General features: G+C 41.2%; 1 protein-coding gene across 4 annotated transcripts; it reads left to right on the forward strand.

The window, feature by feature from the left end:
- Positions 1–1345: 1345 nt before the first annotated feature.
- LOC133968673 (cytochrome c oxidase assembly factor 1 homolog) lies at positions 1346–17406 on the forward strand. 4 transcript variants are annotated; one of them, XM_062404840.1, is made up of 6 exons: positions 1358–1382; positions 4676–5464; positions 8727–8834; positions 12316–12467; positions 12838–12914; positions 17076–17406. In XM_062404840.1, exons 2-6 carry the CDS (start codon positions 5410–5412, stop codon positions 17212–17214), a joined length of 531 nt encoding a protein of 176 aa, XP_062260824.1. In that variant the 5' UTR covers positions 1358–1382; positions 4676–5409; the 3' UTR covers positions 17215–17406. The 4 variants fall into 4 exon arrangements, with proteins under 4 accessions (XP_062260827.1, XP_062260824.1, XP_062260825.1 ...); XM_062404841.1 differs by lacking the exon at positions 1358–1382 and adding an exon at positions 5984–6278 and having other exon boundaries at positions 3805–5464; XM_062404843.1 differs by lacking the exon at positions 4676–5464 and having other exon boundaries at positions 1346–1382.
- Positions 17407–18163: the final 757 nt, after the last annotated feature.

Here is an 18163-nt window from a genome sequence, read left to right on the forward strand (position 1 = left end):
ATGATCTTTGGGCCTTTAATTAGTTTGATTCAGTATTATGGTATATGGATTTATGTTTGTATTTATATAGCGCTTTTCTAGTCTTGATGACCACTCAAAGCACTTTACAGTACAGTTTTACATTCACCCATTCACACACACACACTCATACAGTGCATCTATTCGCAGCACTTTGTTATTCTATGGGGGGGCCATTCAGGGTTCAGCATCTTGGCCAAGGACACTTCGGCATGCAGATGGGTCAGACTGGGGATCGAACCGCCGACCTTCAGGTTGGAGGACGACCACTGTACCCCTCAGCCACAGTATTAAAGGGTTGGTACACTACAAAACGTTAATTGAATCCAGGATTTGCCCGAGTACTTGGTCACATATTAAGATTAAGATTAAGATACATTTATTAGTCCCAAACACATGCACAGACATGCATAGGCATACTCATGCAGGTAGGGAAATTTAACTTCTACTTTTGACCCATCTGGTGCAGGACACACAGAGCAGTGAGCGACCATGTATGGCGCCCAGGGAGCAGATGTTGGGGGAGTAAGGTGCCTTGCTCAGGGGCACTAGACAGGGTACTGCAAAGAGCTTTTAGTTTTCACTTATAGCTCTTTATGCACATTTAGTTGTGCATACTGGCAGGCTTTTACTTTGACAAAGACTGAAATGTTAGAAGTTGTGAAAGAAGTGGAACAGAAGGAGCTCATGTTACGCCTGTCTTAGCTTCTCTATATTGGCTTCCTGTGAAATTCAGAATAGAATTCAAAATCCTGCTCCTAACACACTTTATATTCAAGCTCCATTGTATCTTTAGGACCGCTACTCTATTAAAAAGGCAGGCTCCTTTGTGGTTCCTAGAGTTAAGAGGAGTTTGACTGCAATTATTGTTAATACAATTTTTTTTGTATTATATTATAACTGTTATTACAGTTATCATAACCTGTAAACAATGGCTCCTGGTCTCTCTTTCCTCTCAATCAGAATCAGAATCAGAATTCTTTTTATTGCCATGTATATTTGCACATACAGGAAATTACCTTGGTGTGGTTGGTGCACTGTACAAATACCAATATAAAAACAACAACAATATTGAACAACAATATACAGTAAGAGAGTTCCGTGCGGTTCTAAGGTGCAGAGATTGGTGATAATGCGAATAATATAGAGTTATAAATTATGTCCAACAATTCTTCATGTGTATATTTCCTTTATATTTCCTGTCCCTTAATATGATTTGTTGAAAGACTACACTCACCGCCCGGCCGAGCACGAATTGCAGACGCCCGAGTAAAAATGGAGCGAGCCCACACCCAATTGGCGACAGTCTGTGTGACGTTTACGGAAGTATACAGAGCAGCGTCGATCTACCGGTTTAACAGAAGGTGAGAGGTTTGTCTCGTTCTGCAGTTCTGTTGGTGCAGTGCCCGATGTGAACCCATGTTTGGAATGGGATGTTTATTTTTTTCTTGTATGTGTTCTGGATGTTGTGCAGGAGATTTTAATAAACAGTCTGCGGTGCAGAGTGAAGTAGTGTAGTGAGGTAGTCCTTGCGTATATGGGTCTCTAGTTAGCCAGGTTGTCTGCCATTAGGGCTCCCAACTCCCTGAAAAATAAATAAGGGACACCTCATTGGCAGGCCGACCCGACTGCCTTCACCCTTCCTGGTGTGGGGATTTTTTTTAGCCTCTTTTTTTGTGAGTGAACGATTTTTTAACTATTTGACCCTGAATTGAATTAGATGCATATTTTTGAGTGACACGAACTCATGGAAACTTATTATTATCCAGCAATTCGCTCTAATAATAAACAAAATCAACTGAATAAAATAAGAATCTTTCTTAAACAGAAACCTGTCTTGCTAAACTGTATACTTTAATATAAAACAATAGATAGAAAGCAGAACATCCATTGTGAAATAGTGCATATTTTTAGTGCAATAACAAAGTGCAAAAAACTGAACGTCTGTTTAACATATATAAAGTGAATGAGCATAATTTGGGAAACTATTCGTTATGAATATTATTCAATAACTTCGGTCTCATACTGTAATAGCTCAATCACTTTTTCCCAAACTTGGTGCTGTAGCATAGCCAGCAGGAGATCCTGAATCTGTGACGTGTTTTTGGTGACAATATACAGTATAAGACCGAAGTTATTGAATAATATACAAATATTTCCCAAAATTATGCTCAATTACTTTTTCCCTAAGTTAGCACTGTAGGATAGTCAGCCGGACTCCCTGGACCTGTGACATGATTTTGGTGAGAATATACCGTGAGGTTATTGACTATTTTTGTAATATCTCTTTTCGGTTTTGCACTTGTAGGCGGTCCCTGCACACTTGTTTCTCGGCAAGCTGTACATAGACACCAATGTTATGTGTCCATCACGGAAGACGACTCATATTGACGTTAACTGGCCTGTAGCCGTTGTCCACATTACTACGGCGGGAATTATGCAGCGTTTGTGCTTTAACAAAGTTTCGCTTATGACTTATTGATCCAGGAAGTCCGGATCTGTGAATATCTTGCCAACTTTACTGAACTGGTTTCACTAAGGTCAAGGAGGAGAGGGATGTTGAGGGCATTCAACACCATCATCCCAGAAGTCCTCCTCACCAAACTCATTCAGCTCACTGTGCCTGCCTCCACCCGTCAGTGGATCAAAAACTTCCTGATAGATAGCAAGCAGCACGTGAGGCTGGGTGAAATAACATCCAGCACCCGGTCAGTCAGCACTGGTAGACCTCAGGTAGGGCTGCTCGATTATGGAAAAAAATCATAATCATGATTATTTTGGACAATATCAAAATCACGATTATTTAAACGATTATTAATATGTGCCCTTATTCTGAAGTCTATGCTTTATTTTTTTTAATCACTTCCGGTTCCAGTTAACACCGATGACGCGTCTTATTCCTCTGGGAAACCAGGATATCGGTGCCCGGTTATTCAAACCCTTAATGATGACAACCCTAAAACTCTATGACCGACTGACCGGCAGAAAGAAATGCGGGTCCGGTCTGACCGGTCTGAACAGCCAGGCGGGAGCGCGCTTGAGAATAGCGGTGCGCGGCGCGGCAGCTACATGGTCTGCTGCTGCCCTCCATGCCTTTCCACTCGCGCTGTTTTTTTCACCGCCGATCACCACACACACAACTCGCCTCCTTCACTTTAGAGCTGCTTGAGCGTGAGAGCCAGTCAGCTGGGCCGCTGATTGCTTTGGGGGAAGGACTGAATGCGGACCCCTCACACCCTGGACACAACCTTTTCCATCTCCTCCCCTCCGGGAGGCGCTACAGATCTCTGTTCATCAAAACCTCCAGACACAAAAACAGTTTCTTCCGCCTCGCCGTATCACTCCTGAACAGCCAATCCCCCGTGGCACTGTGCGATAACCCTGGTTCTTTATAATAACCACTGTACAAATAATCCCGAAGTTATATTATATTGTAATTATATTTAATTATATTATTTATTTTACCCTCACTGTACAACTGTAATACTCATACCATTCAATATTTATCCCTGCACTTCATTTCTTTCTTTTTCTTAGACCATCGCACTGTTTGTTTTGTGTTGTTATGTGTATTCTATGTAAAAACATTGAGAGCGACTTCAACATGTCAAATTCCTTGTTTGTACAACTTACTTGGCCAATTAAACCTGATTCTGATTGATGAGATCTGAATCCGGATTGAAATGGTTTGTATAGTTGATTGGAGTCCAGGTAGGTTTTGAGTCGGGAGGCAATATTACGTTCCATTATTTTTGATTAGGGAAAGATTGGAGATTGTTCTTTAGTTGCTGGGGATGTCAGGGTCATGGCCAGGCTTTTTGAGGATGGTTGTGACAGAGCGAGTTTGAGGGCTTGGGGAACAGAGCAAGTAGACGGGGAGGAGTTGGTTATAGAGAGGATGAGCGAGCGGAAAGTAGGGAGACAAACTATGACTCATGTAGTGGGGATATTTTCCAGGGAGCAGGTCGGATTCTTAATGCCATTAAGCGATTTATTAAGTTCTGAGGGGGTGATAGGGGAGAATTGGGAGAGTGAGCGGTCGGTTTTGTGGGAGACTGATTCATGTTGGGATGGAGGGGGCTGTTAGTGGCTAGTTGTTTGTAGACGGTCTCAATCTTTGATTGATAAAATGAGAGAAAGGAGTTGCTTTTATCAGAGAGTGAGATATTGTACATGGGTTTGAGAAGTTTGTTTATTGTGGACAAGAGCACCTTGGGGTTAGCAGAACTGGAGTGGGAGAGGAGTAGGTGAAGCGTGCTGTGTTTAGAGCGTCTTTGTACTTTGTGTGATTGTAAGCTTTGTATGCCAGGGTGTGTACTGTGAGGCCGGTCTTATTGCAAAACCGCTCTAGTTGAAGTTGGAATTTGATGTGTCTGCTGAAGTTGAAGCAGCTGAATATGTCTAGAAATTCTTTGGCTAATTTCAGTCTGTGGAGTCGATATAAATGTTGAAGTCGCCCAGTAGCAGGATGGAGGGTGAGATGGAGCAGAGCTTGGTGAGAAGTTCAGATAAGTTGGAGAGAAAGGACGGGTTGGATTTTGGGGGGGCAGTAGAGCGGACAGCAGTGGGAAGGGTCAGCACGAGGAAGACCCCTGAGCATGTGGTGACAGCCTCCCGGGGCATCCAACAGCAGTTCTTCCCCTTTGTGGATTGACAGGCTGTCTGACCTAAGCTGGCCACTGATGGAGTTGATGCGGCGGTGACAGGAGGAGCCCTGGAGGAGCTGCAAGACACCTGACTAGCGCTGGCAGCAGGTGGAAGGGATGCAGCAGCGATGGGAGAAGCCATAGGAGCCGGGACTGGGTTGGCATCGCCAGGATGGACATGCTCGTCTGTCAGAATCGAGAAGCAGTATATAGAGAGGGTTAAAGAAACGATCTCCCTTTCGGGACACGGCCATTATAACTGAATTTAGTCCAGGCATAACTCTTGGTTTGGTAAAAGAGTAATATTAAAAATGGATTTTATGTTATTCTCGGACACAGGTTCTCGCTATTCCGTGCACCAGCAGAAGACAAGTCCTTAAAATAACTTTGAAATTCACGTCAGATGACAAAAATCCTTTATCCAGTTAAAATGTATAGTTAAAAAGACCAGAATCTAAAAGTGATTTATAAAGATGTGGCCTAAAACTGGATAAAAAGTAAGATCGTGTCAGAGCACCCTGACAGGTGGACAAAACGGCGAGTATAAAGACTGTCTTTTCCCGGTTTTCTTGGCGTATGCTTCTGCCTCCCGCTTTGCCCCGACTGGACCCATGGTTTGACAGAAAACCCACCAGCTCTCAGACTTTCCATCACTTCCTTTGTGCTCTTGTCTCACATTTTTTAGGTCATTGTGGGATGTCAAAATGTCTTCCACCAGGAATCTACACTCTTCCTTATAGTGGGGATGGATAGTAATTTAATAGTCTCTCGCATAGCCACATGTGCTATGCACCCTGCAGGTAAATTGTCAATGTTAACTCTGGTAATGGCATACTCTCTATTTTCCTCACCATGTGTGTCTCCCCATAGGAAGGTGCATTTCCCGGTCTTCAAGCCACACAGAATTGCACATCTTCCTGATGTCACCTAGAGCATCATACACTCCTCTTCTGAACCTAAATAAAACTGATCGGATTTGATTAAGCACATCCGGTCCTTTCAGGAGGAGATCGTTCATACTCAGTCCCTTAAACATAAGTCTCTATGGTGAATTGTCTTGCTGTTCCTTCTGCCACCATTACATGAACCTGATCGTTGTAGGCAGCTTGCCACTCGGGCTCCCGCTTGCGCTGTTTTTCTGTCTTAAGAAAAGTGGCCTCCACACTACTCCTGTTAATGGAATGAGGGGTTGGGTCGTCAAACCAAGGATATTTTGTGTCCCAGTGTGGAGTATTACTGTGGGCATCTGCTTTTACATAGGTATAAATTCAAGATCTTTCTCCTCCATCTTTGTCATTTCATTCCCTCCTGTTTGACAGTTTCCGCAGCGACATCCTCCATACTTCGGTTCAGTGGCTGCTCAAATACTGTCCCATTTCCACCATTCCAGAAACTCTCTGCCAGCAACTGTGCTCTGGGTCTCAGTTTGAATCGTGCCTCGATGATCTCTTCATACTTCGCAGCAGCTTTTCTCATGGAGCGAGCAAAGTGTGTTTCAGACTTATGTGCTGCCATGTCCAGTTCCTCAAAGAGATCTGAAAGAGCGCCACCTACAGTTTTCCCCAGGGGGCTCTCCACAGAACAAGGTCCTCGACGACCTTCACTCATTGCCTTGTGAGTCTACCTTCTCGCTAGCTGATTAGTAGCTAAATGTGCTCTGGTTTTCTTAAATCTTTCAGTTTAGTTTCTGGGAAGAATTTCCTCAACTGCTCAGGTTTGATGACTCTGTGCACTTTGGCTATTTCATTGAGACAATATCAAACCATTTCATGAGCTCTTTCGGTGTATCTGGGTGTCTTGACTCCAACTCTGAGCAGATATCTATTGGTATTTACCTTCATAGCCATCCCTCCAACCTCATGGACGACTTAAGTTATTTTCCATCCTCAGCTTGAATCTATTGGCAGCTCTGTGGGTGATGTAGTTGGTGTCTGAAGCTAAGTCTGTCAGGGTTCCAATTTTGTGCCCTGCATTGGTTGTGACTTCTAGTGGCATCATAATAACTGGTAGCTCTTACAATACATTTGCCTGTATCAGTCCAGGAGACTGTCAAAATGGTTGTCTGGTGTTGGGGTTCACCATAAAAACAAGCCAGTCCCTTTTCTCAGTGTCAGGTAGCTTGCTCTCTATGGACCTAGTTAACAGTGGGTTTTTGAGGGCACTTTTGTTTTCCCAGCTCTATGTGATCTGCCAGGGCTTTCTCCACTGTCTGGATCCAGTCAATACATTTTCTTGGCTGATTTGTCCTTAGGATGGCCTGGTTAAATTTAAAGGACACACAGGACAACTCTCTTCTTCATCTCAGGTTGATAACCTTTAAAGACAAACGTAAATAATTTTCAAAATATATATAACAGAATAAAATAAAATTGTATACAGTCGTGTACAAAGCTCCTTCTCTATCGTGTTTGTGAGAAAGCCTATCCTAGTATTTCATTATAAAAAACAACAACGACAACAACAACAAAAACTATTCTTTATTCACAAAGCACAATTTTAAAATTCAGATTATAAAGTGCTCCACAGGTTAGAATATACAAATCATTCGATTAAAATGATTATAGATATACAAGTTAACAGAGAGTTCCAAAAAAATAGGGTAATCATGAAAGGCTTTCTGATCAAAGTATGTCTAAAGAAGTGACGGAAAATAAATGATTCAGTTGTTCTGATTATCGCAGGCAGATCATTCTGTAAAATCTGGTACTAAAAGATCAGATTGAGATGAAAAAGATAAGTAAGATCTTAAAATAATTGCCAAGACTATCTGGAAACCAGGTTAAATTGGCTATAGCAGGAAGGCTGTGATCATGTCTCTTGGTTCTTATTAAAAGACTAGCAGTGGAGTTTCACTCATATTGGAGTCAGTCAATAGATTTTTTTATTGAGGCAGCTAAGAAGACTGTTTATATAGTCCTGACATGATGGGATCTCAGCATGTAGAATTGTCTCAGAGTCTTCAAAAGTTAAAGTAGAACATATAAAAAAATGTTTTACTAAGATGGTTAAAATTGTAAAAGCTTTGTTGTGTTCAACTCAATACTTACATTAGTGTCAAACCAGATGCCACAATTCCTGGGAACTGGCTTGATATGTACCAGTATGGAACCAACAGATGACAGAATTAGTTTAGCCATGTCCTGTGATCTAAAGTATCTATGTTCATCTTGTCTGAAGCTGGAAAAAGCGTTATCATTTTTCAGTCAACTAAGCATGGGATTAAGATTTGACTGAAATAATTGGTTTAGCTTTTGAGGAGTTGATTGATGTGATAAATATAAAATCATGCACCAATGGAATGAAAACTAGAATATATTGATTTGGTGTGTGTTTCCTCAAACATTCAAACTTAGTTTTTCTTTTTTTCATCAAAGTTATTAAATCAAAATTTTCTTCCTTTCTCCGACCTCCTAAGATCAGCAGCAATAGAACTTTTTACACCAGATCCCAAATTTAGAGGAGCAAGTTCTTCAATGTATGATGCTTTGTATCAGTTGCATTTCTCTTAAATTAAACTTAGTAAGATGTATACTAATAAAGACACTGTATATGTTCTTGATGCAGTTTCATCCACCTCTCTCAAGTATAAAACCAGATCCCCTGGTTGCAGTATTTGTTGTTTGAAATTAGAACATCCAAATAACTGGAGCCATATACATTGTTACAACTTTTATAATGCTAATTGCACATATGAATAAATAATAAATTGGATATGTACACCCCCTTTCGTGCTGTGGTTGAGGGAGGTAATGCAAAAGCTCAGGTAGCCTATGTGCTTCTTAGACTTGGTAATTATTAAAGCAATAATTTACTTTAATTTTAATCTATCAACATTTTGTGTTCTATACAGACTCTTTTTTTTTCTTGTAGATTTTTTGTTTGTCTGTTTTTTCCAACTCTGTATTTGCGTCAGTGTGTGTTCTTTATTGCTGTTGTAGCATCCAGTTGTTTTTAGAACATTAGCATAAACGTGTCTCTTCCCCTACATGTTTGCCCATAGTCTTCTTTTACTAAAGTCTGAAGCTGTTGTTGAGATGTGAATGTTATTTTACACTCTCACAGGAAAGAAAGCAAAGATGAGGGTTTCCAATAGTCATCTGCAGCAGCTCGCCATCTTCACCACTGTGCTGACTGGTGGAGGGGTTGGCACCATGTACTATCTACTACAGCGTGAGTACAAATGAGTGTGTGTGTGTCAGTTGCTAGTGTGTATATGCAGGTTATTTTGTGTGTAAACCAGCACAAGAGAGTTTGGATGGGTTCATAAGAGGGCATTTATACTGTATCCTTCCTGCCCTGCTCTCTTACGATTCATATGAAACCATAAGCATCCTTCAGGCCTCAAGACTATGGTAATATATGCGCCTCTGTATTATCTGCTCAATGTTTGGTGTGGTGTTCTGAATGCTTTTTTAAAGAATTTTTTTCAGAACGTTTGTAAAACTGCCACCTATTTCAAAATACCCCAGAAAACCATATTATCTAATTACTACCCAACCCTAGCCAGCTGGAGCAACCGAAAGCAGAAGATAAGCACTTGCTGGACCAGTAACATCACACACATCCTGTGGCAGGGGCGTAGTCACCAACAGAAATACAGCCTACACGGTGGAAATAGAACTGTTGTGTGTGTGAGCCACACTAGTATGCATCTTTTTTAGAAGCATTGCATTACAGTTTGTTAGATGCAAAACACAGTGTCTTGCTTTGATGGAATTATTTTCCCAGAAACAACAGGTCAGTCCACCAGTGCATGGCAACCTGCCATTTCCGCTGCATCCAAGCAGCCACAACCTACCTAACAGCTTTAGTGACCCAAGCTGGGAGTTTGCCACTTCTGAATGCCTTTTTTCCGCAGCTGCACCCCCAGGTGTTACTAGAAAATCATATGCAACATATTAACAGACATTCATGGAGTTTACTTGGATGCCATGGAATTACTAGTGTAATACTAGAGTTATTCCATGTCAAATCATCACAATTTTTGGCCGCACCATCATAAATATTAATACAATATGGTATGCTGATTTGGTCATATAATAAACCCGTAATTAGGGGAGATATGGCCAACTAATTTTAACATTTTTGGAAAATAGGTCAGAGCTCCAAATGTATCAAAAATAATAGGCTATCCCCTCTGCTGGCAATTTCTGTTAATCAAGCACAAAGTCAAACACTTGTCTTTCTGTAAATTTTATCCAGCCTCTGCAGATGGACTCACAATAAAAATCACCTGAATGACATGTACAAATGAGCAAAGAACAGAGATGAGAGTTGTGTTCGTATAAACCCACAAGCCCCTCCAATTGGGTATGTAAAGGTAATTATTACCCTCCTGATGTCTTATCAGGGTGGGAGCTATCCTGCCTTCATTTCTCTTTGGGCGACCCCTGGAGTGACACCCCAGGTGTGAGATCCCAACCAATTGCATAGAGACACCATAAGGTTAAGGCTTCAAGAGGCCATAGAGTAAACATCTCTGAGCAATAATCGGGAACCTAAAGTTGAATGATTTGAACAAACAATTTGGTGAATCTTCCACATACATGTTGGTTCAAGCAACATCACATCCTCAAATGTCATTGCACCCCCATGTTAAAAATCACTAATATAGTTGTTCTGAAAATTGTCAAATTTTCTCTTACATGTTATAAAGACCTCCAGAAATTTGAGCGCTGAAAAATTATTATTTATCAGGCATATGCGAAATATCAGTGCTCCACTCTGTTGGTGGTATCCCAGGACACTACTGGATAGTGTACTCAAAGAAGCATAGCATGGGTGGAATCAACTAATTCAATTAATTATCTGATATCTCCTTTATCATCTGGCTGACTAGCAGAAGATGTCCCTAAGACTGGTCTGTACAGATTCAAACACTTGGCATGATGTTTGAATCTTCTGAGTGGTTCATTACCACTTCAACATTCAAACAGTAATGCAATAAGAAGTCCTTTATTAGTCCTGCAATGGGGAAATTTGCAATGTTATAGCAGCAGAAGACAGCACATAAGTACCAGGCAGTACTTAAGTGAAGGAATATAAAGAAATATAAATATACAATAGATAGGAAAAATATATAAATGTGATTAAACCGATATACAGTGTTAAAAAAATATATAAAGATATATTAAAGTGACAGTCCATAGTGGTGGTGCATGTAATTTATTTTGGTGCAGAGTTGGTTGTAAAGTCCTGCAGCTGCAGGAAGGAACGACCTGCGATAGCTCTCCTTCAGACACTTAGGGTGGAGCCGGGTGGAGCCGCCCAGTGCTGTGATGTTGTCCTGCAGGGGGTAGGACTTGTCGTCCATCCTCCTCTGTCCCACCTACTGCATTGGGTCAAGTGGGTATCCCAGTACCGAGCTGGCCCTCCAATATTTACATATTGCTTAAAAACTGTTATTCCACTCATGTTTTGGTTCTTTTTTATTTTGACCAAAGTATATCACAGACATTGTATTAAGACCTCAAGAAACTGACAAATTGTCGGAAAAGGGCATAATAGCTCTTCATTAATGTCCTTGCCAGTCACCACAGTACATTGTATAGGGACAAATGCACACTTTTACTAACCTGCTCAAGTTTGTGTCCTTTACTAGATGTTCCAACCTATTTATCTCTAATGTTGGCCATGCTGCACCTCTGAAAACCAATCAGCTGCCAAACCCAAAATGCCTGGCTCCTGGTGAGGACGGCTGCTACCTGGACTTCCTCCTCATGTACACCATCACCACAGGGATTTCTACCTGCTCAGCTATTCAAAGACCTAACCACTGATTTTGACAAGCCCCACAATCATGACCTGTGAGGCCACACAGTTTTGGTATTCAGCATGGCCCACTGTATTCTCCTCTTAATCTCTCATTGCAACCAAACTAAAATATTCTGGAGAGGGTGGCAATGGCATGCGATTTGTACTTGTACAGGCAGCACTTTACACATCAGAAAACTTCACCCTGCAGGTCACACCAACCTGAGAGAACATGTTTTCATGCCTGTTTCTGTATATTACTCCATGCCCAGCACCTGACTTTGGTGGCCATAGGTGGCCTTTCTGTTTGCTTGGTCTAGTATCCCTATCACCATTGTCATAGATAACTGTAGTTTGCCATGGCTGTGCACACGTCTCCTTGGAGGAGAAGGGAATCAAGAGGAAGTACAACTAGCCCCTAGAGAATAAGATGGACTTTCCCTCTAAGCCACGACTCTTCATACCTTGCTTACTCTTCTACCAAGCAACAATAGACTCTCCAGCACACCTTATGATGGGCTGTGGTAAACATCTGATGGCACACAGCTCATTGGGTACATGGGAGACTTTTTCAAAATAAGCACGATTGGTTGTCTCAAGGTTTTCACAGGTTAGGTTCTTCAAGTCATGATGCTGGAAGATTTTAATTAAGGGCGTGATGTTCCACCCTAATATTTAGAGCTTCCATCCACACTGAATTACAACATGTCAACATACCGGCTAACTTTTCAACTTCTCTCATCTGATAATTTAACTGGTTTCATATGGCACTCTTGAGAAAGAGAAATACTTTAACACAATTTCTCTACTTATTATTTTAATAATAATGTAATGTAATTTTTTTTTACAATTCAGTGTCATTTTCTTTTTTGTTATTTTATTTCTACTTTTCAAATAGAGAAGTTCACTGGGTCAGACTGGCACAGAATGTCTATGCAGAAGTTGGAAGCATGTCCTGCAGCCATGGAAAGTCTAGGTGTCCCACCTTTAAAAGTCTACAACATCCATCTGACTGACAGACAAAACCGTGTAGATCAGGACACTGCTCAGGTACTATGTTTTAGAATGTCAGCTGAAATTAAAAAAAAGTTGCCATGTCCAACCTGCATGTTGTTTGTGTTGCTTGTAACTGTGCTAAAGATCCATGTTGAATTGCTACTGCCTCTCAAGGGTAAGGGTATTTGGACTATATTTGGAGCTGCATTGACTCTACCAACATGTGTGGATGAGAGTGGCCTAACACCATTCCAGCCCAGATATTTTAAACTTGATACGACAAGCTATAGCTCACTTCTTTCAAAGAGCAATAATGCTAGGGATAAACGAGGAAAAGAAATGAAGAGAAATGCAATAGTTTAAGCTGTCTTCCATATGTCTCATATGACACTGAGCTTAATGATGAATTTGTATTGTGTTACAGATAAAGATCCATGTAGCTGGGTCAAAAACTGGCGGTTGTCTTTATACTTCTTCAGTTAGAGACTGTAATACCAACACGTGAGTACACTCTCATATCACTGTCCTCTTCTGTGATCACTGGAAATGATGGTTACTCTTTGTTTTTTTTAGCTTATTGTTATATGCTGAACATACAAGGGATAATATCAGCATATTCTTAGAAAGATGCAGTAATGAGGGCCTCTGGTATGGATCTGAATCCAGCAGCAGAATGATTCAGGGGCTCTTAGAAATACTTTCATCCCATCTAAATGAGTACTTTGTACTCACTTGTAAATTAAGAAACAAAAGACAAACAGGAGACAATTCACACAAGATGTGGCAAACTATCTGAATATAAGTGAAGACACTGACCATGTCACTTGAAACCAAACTGAATAGGAGGCTATTGAAGCTCTCCAAGATGACATCATTGTTGATATACTGCAGTGGCAGGACTTCTCTGGTGGAATTCAGAGGAGAAGTTTGCCCGTAGCAAAATTTTATTGTTGCTGATTTAAAAGAAATAATGGACAGGATGTGAGTCGATGGAGCAGCAGCTGACATGGAGGAGTGGGGTGTTAAAAACTTATAAAGTTGCTAACAATCTTGGAGGCCCATCCATGCAAACTTCTTTAACTTCTTTAGATCTGTATTCATAGATAGAGGTAGAAAAGGCCTTTGAATCATTCTTTGTTAGGAATATTTATTTTGGTTCTTAATAATAACCTGGTAAGAAGACATCTGAACTCTCTACTGCTCTTCTACAACCAAAATCCAAATATAAGGGAATTTATCAAAATGTTCAAGAATCCTAATGCAAGTTTGTCTACATTTTTATTTTGCTACAAATTAAGCTTGCGTAAAACTCAAACTCCCAGCTTTTAACTATGAAGCTCAAGAAAATGAAATAAGAATGTAATTGAAATGAAAGAATAACGTAATTAAATACCTAAGTGTACAAATAACCAAAAATACCTATGCCACCCATGAACATAAATATTCCTGCCAGCTGTTATTAAAGCAGAAGTGTATATTTAAACAGATGTCATGAAGATAAATATATTACCCAGGCTACTCTTCTTTTTTAGCTACTGCCTGTCAAAGTTCCTCATGAGCAAAATGATTCCAACATGTATTTGGGGAAAACAAAAAACAAAGATTAGATTTGGGACATTAACACTAACTTATAATAACTGTGTTTATTATTATTATTATTATTGGGCATGTAACCTCAATCAATCAATCAATCAATCAAATTTTATTTGTATAGCCCATATTCACAAATTACAAATCGTCTCATAGGGCTTTAACAGGGTGTGACATCCTCTATCCCTAACCCTCAGCAAGAGTAAGGAAAAACTTCTTAAAAAACCCTTTTACAGGGTAAAAATATGTAGAAACCTCAGAGAGAGCCACATGTGAGGGATCCCTCTCCCAGGACGGACAGAAGTGCAATAAATGCCACGTGTAGGAATACATCATCAAGATTAAAGTTTTTAGCAGCATTTGATGAGGGTAAACATCCCGAAGGACAACCCCAACATGACATACCAAGCAGTCCCGCTACCCAATGCCAACGCGACACAGGGTCCGCCACCACCGTATCTCCTAACAAGACCAGGTTTTCTCAAAAAAGTTTGCCAATTAACAACAAAGCCTACACCATTTACAGGACACCACTTCGACAGCCAGCGGTTAAAAGACAACATGCAGCTAAACATTAGCCTGACGTTGTCAGACTCACAATTTTAGTCAGAATGTGAGTCTGAGACTGCTCCATTGGGCTGTGATTCTGGGGCGTGTTTCAACTGACCAGGAAATAAAATTCCTCTTCGCTCAATTGGATAGACCTACAACCAATCAGAGCGTAGTATGGGACGTATGTTAAGCAACGTATTGTGAGTTATTTACTAACGCCGGGTTCACACCGGACGCTGAAGCGATGCCGAAGCGACCCTTCAGCGCAGCATCAAGCCTTAAATAACAGCTGGCTCCTATCCACTCCAATGTTAAAACCGCCCTGCGCCAAGGCTGCCTCGCGCCGTGCAGCGATCGTTTCGACGTCGAGTCTATTTTTTGCGCTTGACGCAAGTGTATCGCACCAGGAAACACACTGAAAAACGATCTTAAACTATATTGATGACATATTTTATACGATATAAATGATCAAATATGCATCCCATACTTTGAAGTCCCCTTCTGTTGTCCTGGAGTTTTAATTTGACCAATGACATTATTAAATGTCCCCCTCTGCCCATCCACTACAGCCACACAAGCAGCGATACAGATAAAAAGAGAGAGAGGGGGGGGACTACGTATTTTCCACATAGGCTTGAGTGGAGAATACGTAATTTACCCCCGACACCCGACATTTAACGGAGCAAACAGCGGAGAAGTTCTTCAACATGGATGACATTAAATTAATAATTGAACAGGAGAAGTGCAGTGAGTTGTATGATCCTCGGAACATGTTGTATAAAGACAACACCAAGAAAGACAAATGTTGGGATGCTGTTGCTTAATGTTGGAGCAACAAGTAAGTATATGCTTTTAATCTACTGGATCAACGGGTGATATTATTAGCGCTGCCCGGCGGTTCAGCGTCGCTTCAGTGTCCGGTGTGAACAGCCAAGCGCCGGCGCGATAGGGATTAGAGCGGTGCTTTGGCGTCGCCTCCACGTTCTGTGTTCCTCTTTCAAAATGAATGCGCTGTCGATGTCTTCTAAAACAGACTCAATGGCAGCATCTTCACATCTCTGCTCTCCAGCGGCAGGCATGTTTGTTGAAAACGAATTCAACCCAAGGGCACTTTGATGACGTGGTTGATTACGTTACCGTTGATCATCTGTCCATCATCGTATAAAGCCCGCCCTGACAATCTGATTGGTCCGGATGATTTCGATCCGGGCATAATTTCTCCCCAACGGAGCGACTCCAGACCTAACTTACCGACCTCAAATGTTGTGGGCGGGGCTAAGTTCGTCTGGCATCCAGGCTAGCTAAACGTGTCATCACCTGTTGTATTAGAGAGCGGGCCAGAGAAAACTACTTTGTCTGACATCGTTTTTGTGAAATCACACACCGACTCAACATTAGCTTTAGTGACCTCCGACATACGAAGCCGGGAGTCAATGCTGCCGACGTGAATTACGATTTTATTGTATTTACATTTAGTTTTAGCCAGCAACTTCAGTTTAGATGCGATGTCGCCGAATCTGGCCCCTGGGATACAATTTACTATGGTCACTGGTGTCGCTAACCTGACGTTTCTAAGAACCGAGTCGCCAATAATCAGAGTTTATTTATCAGCGGGTGCCTCGCTGAGTGGAGCGAATCTATTTGAAACGTGAGCTGGTGGCTCTCTAATCGTGGGCTTTTTAAGACTAGCACTATGCCCCCTCCGGAACGTCACCCAGCTGTCCTGGGCTCCCGGCTGCACAGGACAAGTCGAGGGACTGCTAGTTAAGGCTAAGCTAAGTGCTAAACTAGGTGGCTCCGCGGCTAGCGGGAGCCAACTAACTACAGCTAACGGAGTTTCTAAGTTGCGGAGCCGAGCTTGTGAACATAAAGGCAATGTAGGGGGACCGATCATGTAGATGTGAAACCTGGGTACAATTGGAGTATGCTTACTTCCCACTTAATCTACACTCCTTACTATCGATCTACACCCCCTCCTCAAAGTTTTGCTCTAACCCAGCAATCTATCACGCAATCAGAATTTGATCAACATTTAACGTTTGGATCCTTTGCACAACTTTCATAATCATTCAATTTACCAAAACCAAAATTTTGTAGGTATCTCCAAATTAGACATTTTGTCCAAAAAAACCTTATTTATTGCCAGGCCTTCCAGCCAGCAACACAATTGATCATATCCTCTCATTATCCAAATTTCACGAAGGTCTAATCTCAGTTCTCTATAACAATATAAACAATATCATTCCTCACTCCCTGCAAGACGCATGAAGACTATGGGAGAACGACCTTGGAGATGTACTGCCAGATGATCAATTGAAAGAATTGCTTGACTTAATTCACACCTCCTCCCGTAGGCAAATAAGGCTGTGTTTTTATGGACAGGATCAATGGTGGGGAAATGAATTACGCAATGTATTATAGTACCGTAATTTAACACATCAGAGTCCCCCTGCCAGGTACACCTCCATATCCAATACGTTTCATTGCTGGAAAAATAACTTGTATTTATGTTCCCTGCAGCTGGAGTCTGGAGCAGGCAGTACTGAATCTCCGAGGAGGACAGACCATCAACCTGCTGAGTCCTCCTTCAGCAGATGCCGCTCCACAAGACCAGGCAGCAGGGCAGACGAGGGGACTAGAGACAGGTCAATGGAGCTGAATGCTGTAGTTGGAGGTGTTCTGCTCCAGGAGGTGCTGAATAGAAGTCTAACTATCCACTATCAGCTCCACCATCATTTGTGAAAAGCCAACAGTTTGTTTTGATGCACAGCTCAGTGAGTGTCATTGTGCTTCTCCCTGGCTTCTCCGGTTGTTGTATTCTGTTTTAAATAAATAATGTGACTCAAACATATTATTGCACTTACCACTCTGCTGTATTGTTTGGATTTTTTGTTCTTTTTGAAAACCAGTAACTTTGTTTTTGCTTGTTAAAAATATGCATATCACTGTTTTGCATTGTTGCAAAAATATTGCCAGGTGATGAGGTTTATTTATAAACTCAGAAAGAAACATTATGGGATGTTGCTGGAGATGTTACAGTAGTACAACTAGTACATTATAACATTACATATTATTTAGCTGACGATTTCATCCAAAGTGACTTCAAATAAGTGCATCAACCATTAGGGTACAAACCCAGAACAGCAGGACTAAAGTAAGTTTCAGAAATACACTAAGTGTGGATCAGTTGAGTTGTAGAAAATTGAAGAACGGATAGAATGAAAAAGTGACCGACAGACAAGATTTTTGAACTTATGAGTAGGATTTCCTTTCCCAAACCAACATGACCCCAAACACATAACTGCAGAGTCTGCAATAAACAGAAGTCAAATGGCTGATGATTTTGGTTTCCTGTCCCCCTGCAGAGAGGACACACAGCACAGCATGGACTCAACTACAAGTTGAACATTGGCAAAATTGTTGACCTTTTAAAAAGGCAAATACACGAGAGAATACAGAAACTGAGCATGGAAGACATTATACATTAAGACTTGAATATCAGTGTCACGAAATGTGTTGGCACACCAGTTGAGCTGAAAGAGAATGCTAATGTTTTTTGAAAAAAGAAAGGATTCAATAAAAGATTCATATCAATCCTGATTGATCCT

The sequence above is a fragment of the Platichthys flesus genome, chromosome 14, assembly GCF_949316205.1.
Source record: "Platichthys flesus chromosome 14, fPlaFle2.1, whole genome shotgun sequence".
In the NCBI taxonomy this organism is placed as follows: domain Eukaryota; kingdom Metazoa; phylum Chordata; class Actinopteri; order Pleuronectiformes; family Pleuronectidae; genus Platichthys; species Platichthys flesus.